Source organism: Stylophora pistillata, chromosome 4 (genome assembly GCF_964205215.1).
Source record: "Stylophora pistillata chromosome 4, jaStyPist1.2, whole genome shotgun sequence".
NCBI lineage: Eukaryota > Metazoa > Cnidaria > Anthozoa > Scleractinia > Pocilloporidae > Stylophora > Stylophora pistillata.
The window spans coordinates 27,487,070-27,504,485 of record NC_142522.1 but is presented as its reverse complement, the minus strand read 5'-3'; the positions used below and the strand labels follow the sequence as shown (position 1 = coordinate 27,504,485).

Below are 17,416 nucleotides of genomic sequence, written 5' to 3'. Positions count from 1 at the left end.
GCCTGTAGTTCCTCGTCGTCGTCTTGAGGGAAGCTTTTGCCGCCCATTCTTCGGCCCTGGAGAAGGTAAGCACCATAGCCATTGGGCGGTGGAGGACAAACCGACACTTGGGGCGAGGTCTCGCTTCTCAGTTCGTCTGATAACCACCATTGAGCACATCCCTTTACCCATAATGTAAACAATTAAACAACGGAAAGTATCGCTCTCAGAATTTGAAAAATAAGTCGTTCCGTAGGTCTTCTCCTCTTTTTTTTGGAATCGGGTTTCATTGGGTTAGAGAGTGACACAATTTTTTCAGACAAATCAAAGGTCAGTCGTCCGGGTGACGTTTAGGCGTTTAAATTAAAATTTGCTTCGAAAACTTGTGCTTGTGATGTAAGCTTGGAAGAAAGTCGACCCCTGGCTCATTACCACAGTACTAATGCATTTGAGAGCGTCTTGTCCAACAGAATTCATTTTGTTAATTTCCCAGTTAGGTAGGAAATTGATGGGGTTAAAAAAATCCAACCCCCTGTCGAGGTAGGGTTGTAACATTCGTTGCATGTTAGACAAAGAATATTAACTTACGTCACACTTGCTTCATTGCTGCTTTGATTGTGATACTTGCTAACACTACTTTTACAGGATTAACAAAGTTTTGTAAGTTTGAATCAACATTAAAAGTCCAAATTATTCCAAAGATTTATCTTTAACACTTTAAGTCTGTTACAGGCGATTAATTCCGAGGTCTGATTAACTGAAGTTGACTCTTTGGAGCGAGGATCTACTTGGGCAGTGAGGCGAGAAGCTCAGAAATAAACTTTTCCGGTTCTGGGATGACAGACAGCAGTTCTGTAAGGAAATAAAGTCCAGGAAAGAACATCCATAACTCAGGGACGTTAAACAAGTGCATAAAAAACTTTCTTATAGTGGTAGTCATAGCTAAATTCGTTAAGAAAGAAGCGACTATTTGTGATCGAGGTTACACTGGTAAATACAGTAGAATCCCGATTTCTCGAACTTCCAGGGGAAACGCAAATTGGTTCGAGAAATCGGGAGTTCGAGAAATCGTGGCTGAAATTACTAGGGAAGCAAATCCAAGGGAAACAACGTTTGGTTCGAGATAAGGGAGGTTCGAGAAATCGGGATTCCACTGTACGAAGTTGTACGAGATGGATACACTGAATGAGGATCACAATGGATAAATGACAGCGTAAGAATGTAGCATACACAGTGACAGTTATCATTCGACCCCATCGCCTGACGAAGAATAGCTGTATATCGGTCCAAATGTCAAAATCACAGAAAAACGACTTCAGGTAAATTTACCTGATAACTCGTTATATTTTGATCAAGGATTGATTTTGTTGTCATAAAATAATACAACACAACTTCTCCGGTTCGGAATAAAGTTATATTCTCTTCTTTTCTGAAGCACTTATGTCCTACTTCTTTTGAAAATTGCCGGTATAAATTCGTATGACCTCTACACACTGCACAGTTTTCAGAATCGTTGCATATTGTCTTTCGGCAACATAATAATTACATTATGGTTTCAACTGAGGCCTAAATCTACTGCATCAAACATAAGCTTCCAAGATTTGGCAGAATCTCTGGATGATGCCTTAAAAGAAACCATTACAAGTTTTCAGAATGTGTTGCACCAGCTTTATCACAACAGCAAGGCACATACCTGCGACATCAAACAACTCCATCAGTGACTCTGATGGTAAAAGATCCGTCTGATAGAAGAAAAAAATCTGTAATATAAAACACATTAAACTGTCATCCTGCTCTACAAAAGATGGAAACTATCGATAAGTACTTTTCTCACCTTGTCGCCGCTGTTTAACACGGCTTCATCGTTGTTTCGAATATAATCCAACATTCCTTGCGGCCATCCACTATCATCCGCCGCCAAATGTTTCTAAGTAAAGATTAATACCAAACACGTGATAAGCCCGAAGAAAAATAAACTTACGATTAGTTTGATGTGTTTGCCGTCATCGAACTAAACATAAATACTTCGCAAAGAGAAGATCAAACTAGGAGACCTACCCTCCAAATAGAACCCGGCTCTCACGACAACCAGGGTTAGCTATTTTCAGGTCTCTTGGGATTTTCTCCTCTTTCTGAGGATTCTACTTCGATCACTTCTGATTTTGGAAATCCCAGGAGAGCTGAAAACAGCCAACCCTGGGCTGATAATGTGCTCACGCAGAGATCCTAAAGGAACATCTAACCAACACGGGTGGGTAATCCTCTCTGGTTTTCTACAGTTCCTTTCATCGTATACACATGCTACACGAGCATTCATGACAGTACATTTCATCAAGAAACTTGTATTTGCATCTATCGATTTGCCATTGACTGATTCTGATCCATTGTTTGGGCCTAGATTAGCGTATTCAGCCAACTCACCTTCGGCAACTGATGAAGTCTATCGATAAGTACAAAGTACACGATATACGGTCGGTACACAGAATACTCGGCCATGTTTACATTCGATATCCTATATGACAAAATAAAGATGGCCAAGTTAATACTCAGGCAAATAGGGAATCATCCAAACATTGTGTTGAGAGAATTTTAAGAAAGTTCTACCCATATCAGTGGAGAAATAAATGCCTTACAGCCTGTCTTAAAGTCGTTTTTGGTGAAAAAAAAAAAAAAAACCACCGCATAACGTAGAAAACAAACAATTTACAAAAACAGAGTAAATTGGCAGCTCATACTTAGACGTTCCCGAGGGATTTGTATGCCGAGCATGCGCACTAACGAGAAGTCTTTTGAGGAAAGTGATCTTTGACTGATTCCAGTTTTCCAGTGAGTAAACAAACAGCGACAGTGATGTTAGGTAAAGCGGACTGTCCACTTGAAATGACAAAAAGGAAAATAAATTAATCACTCACTGGCTTATTAATTAAATTCAAATCACTTTGAAAGGTGGAGTAAAAAGGTCCTCATCAGTGATAGAAGTTATTCTCTAAAAATTTAGAAGCTTCTCAGAATATGAAAGCATGTTATTCTTGTGCGATTTAAGTGTGGTTTAAAAATCTTTTGGGCATAACTTTTTAAAGCCATTCATAGGCTCTTATGTTTCATTCTGTAAGTGGCCGTAAGCTGGGTATACACGGAAGAAACGCTGCTGACGGCTGGGGCGATCGGGTAGCTTACCTCGAACGACGATTCAATCCATTTTTTCACAGGCATGTCCAGGAAGGATTTCAGGGTTTTCTCCTCTCGACTCAACTGCCGTGTTCTGAGAGAGATTGATGAAAAGTTATCTAATTCCAGGCAAAACATATGGCCACACAGAACTGTCCGAGTTCGATAGAATTGTAGTTAATGATGGGCCACTTCCCTCTCCCCCTCGCTCCCCACCCGTCAAGTTTTCGTGAAGATTTACCAGTACTCATATATACCCTTGATCGGAGAGGGGTGCTGTGAAAAGAATGTGGAACGTCTTTGCTAAGAACACAACCAAATGACTTAGCAACGAGTTGGACTCAGTTTTCTCGACCTAGATTAGACCATGCTATTCATGAGACCACTGTATCTTACACCACAACTCCCGTGGACTTCGCGTCAGCCTTCGTGCGACTGTAAGTTCCCCACCCCTCCTCCCGCAAGGAAAAACGGAAGGGAGAAGGGTAAGACTACAGGTACGCTAACCTCGCTCGTGGAAGCATTACAACTAAAGTGACGAATTAAGGGCGCTTTCTTGTTCAGAACGTAAAGTATCATGTGCATGGCATATGGTACAAATTTGATGTTCGAATCTCGTCCTCCGCCACCTGTGTCCTCACTAAATGATTTTTCAAACGCAAAGCGCTGTAGCAACAGGCGCAGATCGTGAATGGAAGCGTGATATGTCGGCTCCAGATGACCTGTGCACTCTTGAATGTAACTGTTGTGTCTGGAAAAAGAAAAAAAGTCAATGTGGAAATGGAAGACTCCAGTCATGGACACTACTGACGCAGGCATAAAATTTAACATTGGATGGATTTCTTCCGATAGATCAACAAGCTCCTCTTAAACAGCTGGACGATAACGGGGGAACGAGGACTAACTTGGTTAGAAATATGTACTGTTAATAACAGAACGCAAATTAACTGAGGGGAAATACAGTTTGTGACAAGTAATTTTGTTTTCGATTCTACCTTGAGATCTGAACACCACGAAAATGGCAATATTTCTGATATCATGAAAGTCTATCAGGTCAGTCTAATTAATTGTTGCGCTTGGAGAAACCTTAAGGCTGATTTAAACCAAAACTGCAATTTGTGCGAAAACTTTCACTAAGGTCATTTATCGTTTGCCCGTGACTTACTGTTCGTCATGTCAGAACATGCGCCTTTCTATGATCACTACAAAGCGCAAAAGGTACACCCACCTTGCCAAGCAACTCGCAAACGCTGATTCAGAGACCTGGTAAGGAACACAAACGTTAAATTGTACAACTACTAATGCAGGCCTCGTATCACGAGGGACTTATGGACGACTCCGCCATGAGTTAATTCAAAGTCACGACACTATTCCATGATATAAGCCTCATAAACTCAAATAAGTTCGACAAATTACTGGACGCTTTGAAAAGCTAAAGCATGTTGAACTCCTACGAAAGTTAGTGATATAGCATTCTGCTATTTTTAAGATTCTGCTGGATTCATTACCTGAGGACGCCAGATTGGTAAAAGACCATTGCACTTAGTGTTCGCATTCTGAGGGGCGGCGCTTTCCCACTCGTCACGACCACGAGCAAGTATGTTAGTAAATACAAACATCACAAATTCACTTTATCACAAAAATAGAGAACTAAAACAGACAAACAAACAGTACAACGAGGCAGTTACAGTGGAACCTCGATTTAGTGAAGTGCCAAGGGACTGGGGAAATTGATTCGTTCTATCGAGGGTTCGTTATTTAACAAATGGTAAGCACCACAGCGTACACTATTGAGTTATGGATGCACGCGGGAGGTTGCTAAGCACGAAAGAAGCGAAACAGTCGCTCGAGGCGATAGCCGAGAGCGACTCTAGCTTCTCGAGTGCTTAGCAAACCTCCCAAGTGCATCCATAAATCAATAGTGTACTCTGTGGTGTTTACCATTTGTTTTATAACATAACATTGATACATTGTAGCTAAAGAGTTCCCTTTTATTTAACAAATCTTACGTGACCAGAAAAAACAAGCGCGCGCGGAAAAATAGTCTTTGCACTTGCTCACGTCAGCAGCGTACACCCATGGGCAAATGGGAGACGCTAAATTGACCAATCAGAGCGCGCGCTTTACTTTGGTTATGTTATAAATCGAGATTCTGGGGCATTCACTTTGCTGTAACTTTAGCCGGGCTGAAACTGAAGAATCGTTCGTTATATCGAGGACTTCGTTAAATAGAGGTTCGTTAAATCGAGGTTCCACATTAACTAAACGGCAATTTAGGAGACAAGGTTGTTACAACACTTAAAATATTTTTATGACGTCAAAACAACAATAAAACGAATGACAGAAAGAACGTGATAAAGAATGAACGAGAACCAGACAGACAGACAGGCAGAATGCGAGAGGGAAAAGAAAATTTTATTCCTTTTAGACAAATGAATTTAACATTTTACTCACCTCACAGCGGCCATGTGACAATCATAGTGTACGATACTGAGGTGACTTACAGTAAAATATATACCCCCCTGCGGATACAACAACAGAAACTAAACATACCAAAGATGTCACTAAATTTGGTAAAGTCATGCTCGCAACTTGAATAACTTTCCATGTAAAATAATACCATACGGTGGTTCATAACATCGTCTAAAATGAAACTGCTGGTGGGGTACATAATAATTATGACTTGTGATGATGACGATGATCCATCTGCTTCGCGCTGAAGTCATGTTCATTGTGGCTGATGAAGCAGCGGTTGCCAAAACCTTAGAGAGCAGTTATCCGCAATCTTCTCCATCTTTGCCAGTCTGCATTCATTTTTGCTCTTTTCCTAGTACTTGTCAACTCGCAAACTTGTAAATTACCTAATTCTAGAAAACTATTGCATTGAGGCATTTTCTATTACGGCACAGTTTTTTACTTCATCCAGATAATACAAAGTATTGTGAAACAGCTCTTTCATTCCCCACAGATATTTGACTTTCCCATTATCACTTCTTTCCTTGTTGACTGCTCTATCACTTTTGGCAAATAACTTTGAGTATAGCTAACAGCAAGACAAATTTAAACTCTGACAAGAACAATAACCTTGTAAACAAATCCGCAGAGTTTTCTGATGTGTGTTTTTCGTTGTTTTTTTTTTCGAATTCCTCTAGTATACATCTTTTAGTGAATGAGTAGATACCGAGAACCTGTAACGAAAAAAAAAAAAACTCCGAAGTTAAGCAGGGACAATTGTTTTACACTGTGAAATGTTACAATAGCTGAGCTTCCTAAACTTCCATGTTTCAAGAACACATTTAGTCTGCAGTGCAGGTGTCTTATTAGGGTGAGTTAACATTAAGAAGCGCGCGATCATTTATTTAATCGGTCAGAATTTGGAGTTAGAGTCGACGGTAGGAGGGGGTGGGAAGGGACGAAATATTTACTCCCCCACCCTCACCCCTCCCTGTTCTTTAACTGTCACTCGCCCCCTCGGTACAAATTTCTTTCCCTCCCCAGCCTCCCGCTTTCAATAAGATCAAAGAAGACGGCCCTATTTTTCGCTGAGAAAATACTGAGCACTCGCTCGCCGGAATTACGTCCGCTCTGCTGGGTAAGACACGTCCAAAGGGTACAACAGACCTTTTATGGATGATATTTGTATCCCTCACGGCAAATACAACACGCAAGTCCGGACTCTTATTGTAGTTCTTCCATCTCGCGAAGTAAAGTTGACGGTTTAGCGATGATTTTTCCTCCAGAAGTTGTCTGAGAAATAATTGATATTCATTTAAAACATCAAAATTACAATCCATATTTTTGGATTGCTTTGCCCTCAATATCCATGTATCTGTCACACAAAAAAGTTATATTACAAAAAAAAAAAAGACAAAAGCAAAAGAAGGAAAGCAACTGCTAAAACATCTGGGAAAAAAGGTAGAAACCCTGATAAGGAACCCTTGTATAGAACGAAGATCCCGGTACAATCAGCAAATAAACTATTTAAAGTGGTAGGAATAGAGCTGAGGACTAAGTTTTGGTCTATAAGGCGATCGAACAAGAGCAGTGGAATTTTGACGAGAATCTTTAAGCAAAGGGCATTACTTCCCAAAAAACTAGAAGGCAAAAGGATTTTTTATTACCACTAAATTCAATTAGTCCAGCTGTTATCGACCACAAAAAGCTCGATTTGTTCAAATTGGTGATACAAGCATGAAACTTTCACAGATTGTTAAGGGCTCTAAGGGAAATATTTTCGGATGTAGGGCCAAGCCAAATTAAGCTCTAGAGTCCAGATCTGCGCATGCCCCGAGTTTGCTAGCATGGAAGCGAGGCTTAAAATAAAAAACGCCTTAAAGGAAAGAGTTTAAGGAAAATAACCGTCAGTTATAACAAAACTGATAATTTGTTGTACATTTTGATACACTTCAAGCTTTTGAGGCGGTCACGTGACCAGTTATAAGGTTTTTTTTTATTAGCTTTTTTTATCATTAGCCCGCAGATATACCGAAAAAGCGAAAATTATTTTTATTTCTTTTTAATGTGGCCACTTAAAAAGTATATTTTCTTGCTATTCATCTTTTTTCTTTACGATTCACTTTGTTATTTTATTTGTTTCGTTTATACTTTAGAATAATAAATTAATACTACATGAGGACAACTAAACGGATTTCGAATTCTTGTCTTTTTGCCATTGCATAAAGGACTGGCTATCACGTGCACAAGAGTTATACAACAAGGAAGAACTTGACCCGAAGGATTTTGTTTCGTGGGCGGCTTACGGAGCCTCCAAAACTCCACTCTCCATCTATAAGCCTGCGATAGCTACGCTGCTTCTTGTGTTTACTGAGAATGCATATTCACTGGCCATGGTAGCACATAGCATGAAAGTCACCAAAGCGGCTGTGCAGCACCTTAACCCCTTGCAAACGCCAGTTATCGCCCTTTACCAACCTTTATATGCCCTGGCAAAGCATATCCAGTGGACGCTTCTTGAATTTAATGAAGACAAGCTCTTCGCCATGATGGACTCCATATCGAAGGACTCCATGAAGGACTCCATATCGAGATGGCTTTATCAAAAATGCTAGGAAAGTGGCTTACTGGTTGAGGATGGTCAAAGATCATGTATAGCGCGGGGTTGCAACTCAAGGGGTCGCAGAATCGTTTCTAACTGCAAGTCATGTGACACGCACACGACGTGCACACTAAGTGACAGCGGCAAGTCTTCATATTCTGAAGAAGAAAGCGTACAGTGCATACAAGGATAAACTTGAGGAGACTGAGCAGAGCCTAATATTTGAAGACTGGGAAAACACAATGGAAAAGAAGTCATCACATTTTCTGTTCTGGGGACTAGTCTTACATTTAGAGTTCACCTGTCTACGTTATATAGACGAGCAGTACTTCAGGGAGTTCATACTTGGGGCCAAACCCCCTTGTGCCAGCCCGCACTTCCTAGCCCTGCAGACTGGGGATGGTAGCATCTAGCAAGTGACTGGTCACCGTATTGCACGACTTTTAAACAAGCAAAAGGCACCTGCTATGAATTTATCCACTGTGGATGTAAAACTGCATGCAGGGAGAGATGTAAGTGTATGAAGGCTAATCTGGTGTGCACCGGCCTCTGCAAATGTGGCGGAAATTGCCAACAGTAATCGTTAAAGAACCCTCGAGTGATAAAGTATATGTATGTAGTGTATATATAAAGCCTATTGCAAGATATGTAAGCCTCGAATTTGTACAAAGATGATAGGTTTTGAGTCCTGGAAGCAAAACATGAAAAACATGATTGATATGTTTTGTGTTAGGTACCAACTGACACAAAAAGAAAGCCTTTATCACCTATGCAGAAGAACAAATTGAGCGCATATGATTGTTTCTATCATCGTTACTATAAAGCCCATCACACAATATATTAGCCTCAGAATTGCACTTGAGGGATAGTTTTTGAGTTCAAGAGGCAAAAGTATTGTTTGTCGTGTTTGTGTTTTTTTTTTGTATTAAATATGAACTGATATTAAAAAGTTCTAAGGAAAGTCCATACTTGTTTAAAAATGGAAAAAGTTTAGTCAGGAGATGTCATGAGTTTTATAGAAATTGGTTGCCTGACTGTTGTTATTTTTGAAACAGACGTTTCGGCAAATGCTTAAGCCTTCATCAGTGATATGAAAAACGAAGATCGTTATCATACGCCATTTACAAAGACATGATACACATACAAAGACATATACAAAGACATGCTGGGGAGTTTTTACCGGTCAAAAGCTATGCACAGACCTTCGGCATGGCTGGACAAGTTCGAAGATCTCATCGGTTGCATTACTGCGCAGTGGGACGCCCCAACGCGGCGATATATTTCCCTACTTGACTACCTTCAAGTCAAGCAAATCATTGACAAACCTACCAGAACAACAAGAACATCACGAACCTTACTGGGTCACATTATTATCAATGATCCATCCAAAATAACATCTCATGGTGTGATACCGTGCAGTATTGTGAGTGACCACGATGGCCCCTTCGCGTGTGTAAACATCCGCGTAGCTCGTTATCAGCCAAGATATAAGTACATCAGAAACCTGAAGAACTTAAATGAGACAGCTTTTTTAGAGGACTTCTCTGCACTACCATTTTCGGTAATAACATCAACTGATGACCCTGACGATCAATTAGAGACTCTCAACACCTTGTTTAACGACTGCCTTGAAAGGCGCGCACCCCTCAGAAGGTGCCGTGTGACACGTCCTCCCGCCCCGTGGATGGATAACGAAACAATACTTAACCTCTAGTCACAAAGAGACAAACTGAGGCGAGAAGCGCATCAGTCAAATTCAGAATCTTCTCGGTCTGCTTTCCGGGAAGTGCGAAATAAAATAAAGAACGCTATACGCAAAGCTCGTAAAGCTTTCATGGAAAAGGCTTTGCTGTCCAACAAGTCTAAGCAAGTCTGGCGCATGGTTCATCGCGTACTCCACCCCTGTCGACAGCCTTTAAGGTTCGACCCAGACAAGCTTAATCTTCATTTTGCTACGACCGCAAGGAGAACGCTTGATGTTGAATGGACAAACGAAGATGAACTCTTCCAGTTCATCCGCGGTCTTACGGATAAAGAGAGCGCCTTCCACCTGGAAAGTGTTACACAAAGAGAAGTCCTGCGAACCCTTAAACAACTGCGCAGTGATTGCTCAAATGGACCCGACCAATTGCCAGCCCGGTTTGTAAAGCTAGCTGCTGGATGCATGGCCGACCCACTCACAACTATCATCAATAACTGTATTTCAAAGTTGTACTTCCCGCATGTCTGGAAAATCGCGCGTGTCAGCCCCATTCCAAAAGTTGACACACCGGTCTCGGATGATCACTTGCGTCCAGTGTCGATTCTTCCCATACTTTCTAAGGTATTTGAGAAGTTAGTTGCTTCCCAAATGACTGATTTCTGCACTAGAGAATCTCTCCTTAGAGACACCATCTCGAGCTTTCGTAAGGGGCATTCGACCTCTACGGTACTCTTAGGTATAAGGGACGACCTATTGAGTGCCATGAAAAGGAAAGAGGTAACTCTTATGGTACTAGCAGACTTTTCGAAAGCATTTGATACCGTTTGTTTTAAAACGGCGATAACCAAGTTGCATCACCTCGGTTTTTCAAAGTATGTCCTCGAATGGCTTGCAAATTAACTATGCGGCAGGAGACATTACGTTCAAATTGATGATCGCAAATCCTCACCCGTGCTCTCCGAATTTGGAATCCCCCAAAGCTCAATCCTTGGACCGATGTTGTTCAATCTCTACGTCGCGGATCTTCAAGATATTCTTCCACCAACAGTCAAAAGTTTCCAATATGCGGACGATACAACATTATACACTAGCTGTACTACACCGCAGATCCCATCTCTAGCGGGAAGCATGAATGCGACCCTGGCAGGCCTCAGCGCCTGTTCAAATGATTCAAACCTGGCCCTAAATTCTAAGAAAACCGAGGCCATTCTTATCTCAACTCCACAGATGGCTCATGTTCATTCTCTCGGAATCTGGAGTTGGGATAAGATATCTCCGTTAAACCACTGGAACGTATAAATGTGACAAAACTCCTGGGAGTACACATTGACTCAAATCTTAGATGGGAATTTCATATCAATTTTATTCTTAAATCTTGTTATGCGACTCTGAGAACCTTAAGAAAAGTAAGGAACTTTACTAATTTTAAACTACGGAAACATTTGGTAGAAACAATTCTGTCTAAAATAAGCTACTGTGACATTGTTTTTTATCCACTACCAAAGTTCCTCTCAACTAGACTACAAAGGCTCCAGTTCGCTATGGCTAGTCTCATCACTTGTAAATATGTAAACCGTATATCTACCATTTTGGATCTTGGCTGGCTACCTATCCTGGAGCTAAGGGACTACTCGCTACTAAAGACTATTTTTAAAGCACTGTATTCTGTTAACTGGCCCTCCCATTGAAATTTGCAAGTCGTTAAACCCATCAGGCATCTTCGTTCCAGTGTTGCTCCAAGGCTTTATGTTCCATTGGTACAAGGCACCTTTCAGCATTCGGCAGCCATGATTTTTAACGATTTTCCAACAAATATAAGGAATTGCACAGGTTTTAAAGAATACTGCAGGCTCTGCAAGGCATTCTTGAAGGCGAGCGCTTTGTCTTCCTTGTAAAGATATAGAAACAACCACCACCACCAACCAATATATTCTGCATATTTACTTTCATGTATAGTTTTTATTACAATTTAGTTAGTCATTATAAATTAGTTTTATTATTAAATTTTGGTATCGTAGGCCTTCACAGATGAAGAGCCACACCTTTTATGTGGATACACTGTGAATAAACCGTTATTATTATTATTTAAAGTTGAAAACGTGACGCGAAGCTTGCGCGCGTGACTATGTATTTTATGCTCGCGCGAGGTCTTTATAGGCTTCTGGAAGTGGGATGTGATAGTTCCCCGCATTCGGATCCAAAGTAGAGGGCCAGGCTTCAAGGAAAAGTCTCTCGTGGTAATTAGTTTCGAAACCAACGACCCTGACGTTTGTGAAATCCATGTTATGGTCGAAAAAGTGGACATGGCTTGCGACTTTGGAGTTTAAGTCAAAACCTGCAACTGCCTTTTTGTGCTCCGCAATTCTGGTCTTTAATGATCTTTCTGATTGGCCATAGTACTTAAAATTACACTGTGTACAACTGATTTTGTACACCATGCCTGACTTCTGGCGGTCAGGTTCGTCTAGCTCCTTGGGGTGTGGAAAAAGGCTGTTGATTGTTTGTTGTGGTTTGTAGGCTACTTTGACCTTTTGTTGTTTCAATATGCGACTTATATTAAACGCCCCATGTGTTCTTATATGCGGGTGTTTACTGTACTTCAAATCATGTGAATTTCAAATCATATGTTTAAGAATGAAGTGAAAAATAAAAGCCCAGTGGTGTTACACTTTGCTGTTGTGCCTGATAGATCATGTCTTTTTTTGTGGGGGGGGGGGGGTACCTCGATTGATATATCCATCAATGCATCCACCGATATATACATCGTTGTACCCTAAAGATACCCAGTGGATTGTCGGCAAGGTATTGGTGAGGTATCGGCGAGGTATTGGGGAGGTATTGGGGAGGTATTGGTGAACTATCAGAGAACTATCTGTGAACTAAAAGCTGTATCGGCTGACATACATCTCGACAGATATATCGACCAAGTCTCACTGAGTGTTGGTCAATTGTCAACTGAGTGTTGATCAATATATCAGCCGACAGTCGGTCAAAATGTCAACTGATATATCAATTGAGGTATCCTAAAAGATACATGATCCAACTTCTTTACAAACATGTAGGAATGAAAGAATATGAAAGTCAAAATAATCTAAAAACACCATCACGAGTTCCAAACAGTTAATAGTTTGAACCCGGCTACACTATCAGATGTGATAGTTATATGTTCACATGTGATAGTTCACATGTGATAGTTCAAATAATTCTAAATGAGCCATTCTTGGTTTGAACCCGACTACACTATCACATGTGATAGTGTAGTCTGATCGTTCAGGTGGGTGTAGTCCTGAGAAGGATTGTTGTCAGTCGTGGTTGTAAGTCGCCCTACGAACCACACTATGGACTGGGACTCTGCGCAAATTGCCTAACCTACAGCGCTAACTACTTTCAACAACTGACTCTTGAAAGCTGGTTTACTAACTTAGAACAGACTCTCCTCAACAGGTGTCAACTGACCACCGCCAGCGCCATACAAACGTCTCATTCACGACATTATTAACATTACAGAGGAACTGAACAAAACGACCTAATTTTACTGACGGAACGAAACAGACCAATCCCGACCGACTTACGCCATCTGGGTGTTACAGCCAATAACATCACGGCAAACCTGACCTGTCATTTAACACGAACTGGACTTAGAACATTCGACTGACAACAACTTTTCACTAGACTCTGATGATGACTTCTGCTCAGTTTTGGAAATGTTAGTCATCGCAACCGACAACAGTCCTTCTCAAGACTTCACCCGCCTGGACGATCAGACTACACTGTCAAATTCCAAACAAACAGTTTGAAAGTTTTTCTTACCTTCGACGCGCTGCTCTTTTCATCCGGGCGTTAAAAATTTGCGCAGCACCATAAACGACCATAAACAAGGTCTCCATTTCTGATCTTTGCGGCCTCGCGAGATACTTTTTTCTATGCAAATTCTTCAAAAGGGGAGCGAGATATTATCTTTTCTGAAACTAAATAGTTCTAATTGAGCCATTCTTGGTGAAGTTTGCCGTCAACATTAAAATTCCACGTTAGTAGAAGGCCAAGCCGCCATATACCAGGCTTCACGCCAAAACAAAAACCACGCAGGCACACAGCGATTAGTTGTTATGCCCTGAAAGAATTGCTGACTAAGTACTGAAAAATGTTTCCTTTACAGGCAGTACATGGCACCAGATGTCAGGCAAAATCTTTTTTTCATTTTATTCCTAATTTTCGTTTTTAAAGGGTCGAAAATCCATTATGGTATGCAAAGAATAAATGGGGCAAATGTCTCATATCTTCGGACAAAAAGGATTCGATACATCATTGTTACACTTCGTCATTGTTCCCTTGCATTTGCCTCTGATTCTGTTGATCCGTTTTCTACACCCTGACACGTTCACTTTTTAGCTCTCTAATTCCATATTGGCTTTGTTTCCTATATTTGCTCTTTCTTGCACCTTAGCTGTGTTGAATATTAGGAGATGGCCTGATCTGGATACACCACTTGTTGCACTTTTCGGTTTTTGAACCTTCTATTTTGATATAACAGGCGATATACTAGTCGTCATCTTTCAAAGGAGAAATGCTTATTAGAGAGATATCTTGAGTGGATGAAAATGACTTCACTTTGTATCAGATACCGAAATAACTTGTATGCTACAAAAGTATATCACCTGATAAAATTTGAAATTTTTGTTCTATATATATATATAGAAAGTGTAAAACGATGAAACATGAAGCAAACTTCTAACCGTTCCAGCTTTTATGTGGCGACGTTTCGGCCTTCGGCCTTCTTCAGATGAAACGTATTTACATAAAAACTAAAAACTAAAAGTCCTGTATATCTGTATATATATATATAAATACAGAGGCTGTGAAAACTCTCATTTCCCGTCCAACAGGAATCGGGAAAAATCTGTTTGGGATTGAAGCATGTTTGCAGTCAAAAGAGAAAACATTCTTAACTTCACGGAGGCCAGACTTTGGTAAATCAGCAGAAGTGGGTGCGATGGCAAGACAAATATTCAGACGATTCCATGGTTCGATGAATTCGTTGCACAGGGAAATTTCTTAACTTCCTTTGTATTTTTTGAGAGCTGGACATCGCAGTATCGATCCCCTTATTTTGAAAAGAAATATCATATGATTCACTAGCAGGCCTCTTTCAATAATTTTCGAAAAGTGTAAGGAGAACCAAGGAATCAGAGAAGGGATAAACCGTGATAGAAAACATAGCACTATCGACACATGATAAGTTTTTGGAAAATAATTTCTCTGACACTCTACGTTCTGCTTAGTTCAACTTCTTTATTCCTTAGTACCCTTTTACATAAACTTACAGCAGGGAAGACTAGTTAAGATCTAAAAAAATTTTATGATAAGCTGAATTATTCGCGCATTTTGATTGGTTGAGCTCTTTGAGGACAGCGCATAATAGACGTCACCATTAACAACATTTTGCTTTTTTATCATACAAAAAAACTGATTCCATGTTGCCGTGCGTCTGTTCGGTAAACTGATATAAACGTGATAAGAATAAAATACTAAATATTAGAGGACTTTCCTGATCGTAAGTTAGACAAAGGATTGACCTTAAATGAGAACCAGAGAGGATACTACCGAAACAGGTAGACTGTTTCTTCGAAGACGTGTGAAACAGTTGCCGCTGGAGAGAAGCGTATTTGAATTATGCGCACGTGATCTATCCCTTACGCCTCAAACGCAAACACTCGTAATCGCACGGGCTCTTCCATACACAAACAAGAAAGGTCCTGTATCCGTGGTAAAAGTGTAGACGATAGCCTAAGATGTCTGATAATCGCTTCGATTTTAGCTGAAAAGAAATATTATAGAACACTCGTAGCTGGATCATGTTGTATTACTAAACGAAAGCGGATAAACAACGACAGACAGCAAAAGCGCGGGAAAAGAGATGCGAAGGAATGTTCTTACGTGCGTTTATTTTTTGTGCTAAACATCTTTTTAGTCACGTGACCAAAATCGATCACCCTTGCCTTGCACAACGACTGTTACGTACGTCTCCGGAAAAGCAGTCCACCTGTTTCAGCAATAAAAAAGATTTAAGAAGATTTTAAATACTTTCCAGTAAAAATCTGTATAAGAATCAACTTTGACCAGAGAAACTGCTTCTTCCTCTACTATTCCACCATTAGGCTGATTCACTTATTTGAAAACTAAAGTCCAATACGAATGTAACTTACCAAAAAACTATTTACCGTGAAAATCGAACACCTGGTATTACAGCATTTTGCCAAATTAAGAAGACTTATTTGTCACAATGACAGAAGGTAACAATTTCAACACCTAGATAAGCTAGAATTACATATATAGAAAATCATTGCTTAATACCAATTTTTTTTATTTTAACAGTCTCCCGGTTGTTTCCAGTTCCAGATAACGTTTAGTGAATTCCTCTAAAATGTAATTACATTGTGAAAAACCCCATGGCTTTATTACTTTAACAAACTCGACGGATTTTGGTTGAGTCATAGTGAAATCTACCTGATCCCCTGTAAGGTGTAGTATTCCTATGATTCCCCTATAGTCCCCCCCTTTTATGCCCTGTTCCCCCTAAAAACCATGTGATCGACAAAATCCCCCAACTCTCCTCCCCCTCCAGAAGATAATCGATGACTGGTCTAATAGTTGATAAGGGAAAAGTGAGATAATAGGAATCTTACGCAAACCACGACGGCAACGGCAACAATGATGTGGGAAAACAAAAGATCTAATGAGCAGAACGATAGCTCAGCACGTGCAGTTTCCGACTTTGTATATTTCTTCGTTGCCTGAGAACAGAAACCGTGACGGCAAAGTTTCATTTCAAACTCGGAACGATGCTCTCAGTGACTATAACCTAAAGATAAGGTCTGGCGCTGTAAAAGGTGGTAAAAACACCTGGCCTTTTGCTAACTTCCAATTTAAAACATAAATTCATTTTTAATGAACTTCTTTTACGGCGTTGCCGTCTTAACAGCTTAAGATCCCTAATTAATGATTAATAATCCCTTTATTAAATATGTTTAAGGATTAATAACATTGATCGACGGTTAATAACACTCGTTTCCACTCTGATTTCAAGCATTTAGGTGTTTTTTTCGTTCAGTGCGTTGAACGAAAAATGTACGTATTTAAATTGCTAACCCAGATTTTCAGATCGAATAGCAACCAATATATAGCGATTATACGTTTCCTGTGGTCTCGAGTCAGCGCACAGTTTTACGTGGAACAATCGTAGAACAAAATGAAATTCTTTAACTAATGAATAAACTCATTAACAAAATGGCTGAAATATAAGCTCACTTCCTGTGCTTTGGGGAAGACAACAATACTTTCTCGCAAATAAACCTTGTAACTTTCCTTCATTTCAGACTGAAGGTAAATTAGACCTTATAATGTTGTCGGAGCAATTCATATTCAAATTGTGTCTTAATGTCCGCTGGTTCTAAATAAATCCAGAAGGAGACCTCCAAGCAGGAAAAAAAAAATTAAAACCCCGTATTCTTTTT

At 40.2% G+C, this 17,416-nt stretch overlaps 1 protein-coding gene and 1 long non-coding RNA gene across 4 annotated transcripts; one reads left to right on the top strand and one right to left on the bottom strand.

The window, feature by feature from the left end:
* Nucleotides 1-578: 578 nt before the first annotated feature.
* LOC111340431 (protein purity of essence-like) lies at nucleotides 579-3,797 on the bottom strand. 2 transcript variants are annotated; one of them, XM_088756530.1, is made up of 6 exons: nucleotides 3,157-3,797; nucleotides 2,715-2,853; nucleotides 2,401-2,491; nucleotides 1,814-1,906; nucleotides 1,673-1,739; nucleotides 579-831 (listed from the first exon to the last, which is right to left on the bottom strand). In XM_088756530.1, exons 3-6 carry the CDS (start codon nucleotides 2,473-2,475, stop codon nucleotides 764-766), a joined length of 303 nt encoding a protein of 100 aa, XP_088612656.1. In that variant the 5' UTR covers nucleotides 2,476-2,491; nucleotides 2,715-2,853; nucleotides 3,157-3,797; the 3' UTR covers nucleotides 579-763. The 2 variants fall into 2 exon arrangements, with proteins under 2 accessions (XP_088612656.1, XP_088612657.1); XM_088756531.1 differs by having other exon boundaries at nucleotides 1,673-1,721.
* A 300-nt stretch (nucleotides 3,798-4,097) lies between these two features.
* LOC148733146 (uncharacterized) lies at nucleotides 4,098-9,169 on the top strand. Of its 2 annotated transcripts, XR_015999850.1 has the most exons (3): nucleotides 4,098-4,200; nucleotides 4,637-4,744; nucleotides 7,830-9,169. It is a non-coding gene; the product is annotated as an uncharacterized LOC148733146 (long non-coding RNA). The 2 variants fall into 2 exon arrangements; XR_015999849.1 differs by lacking the exon at nucleotides 4,098-4,200 and having other exon boundaries at nucleotides 4,615-4,744.
* Nucleotides 9,170-17,416: the final 8,247 nt, after the last annotated feature.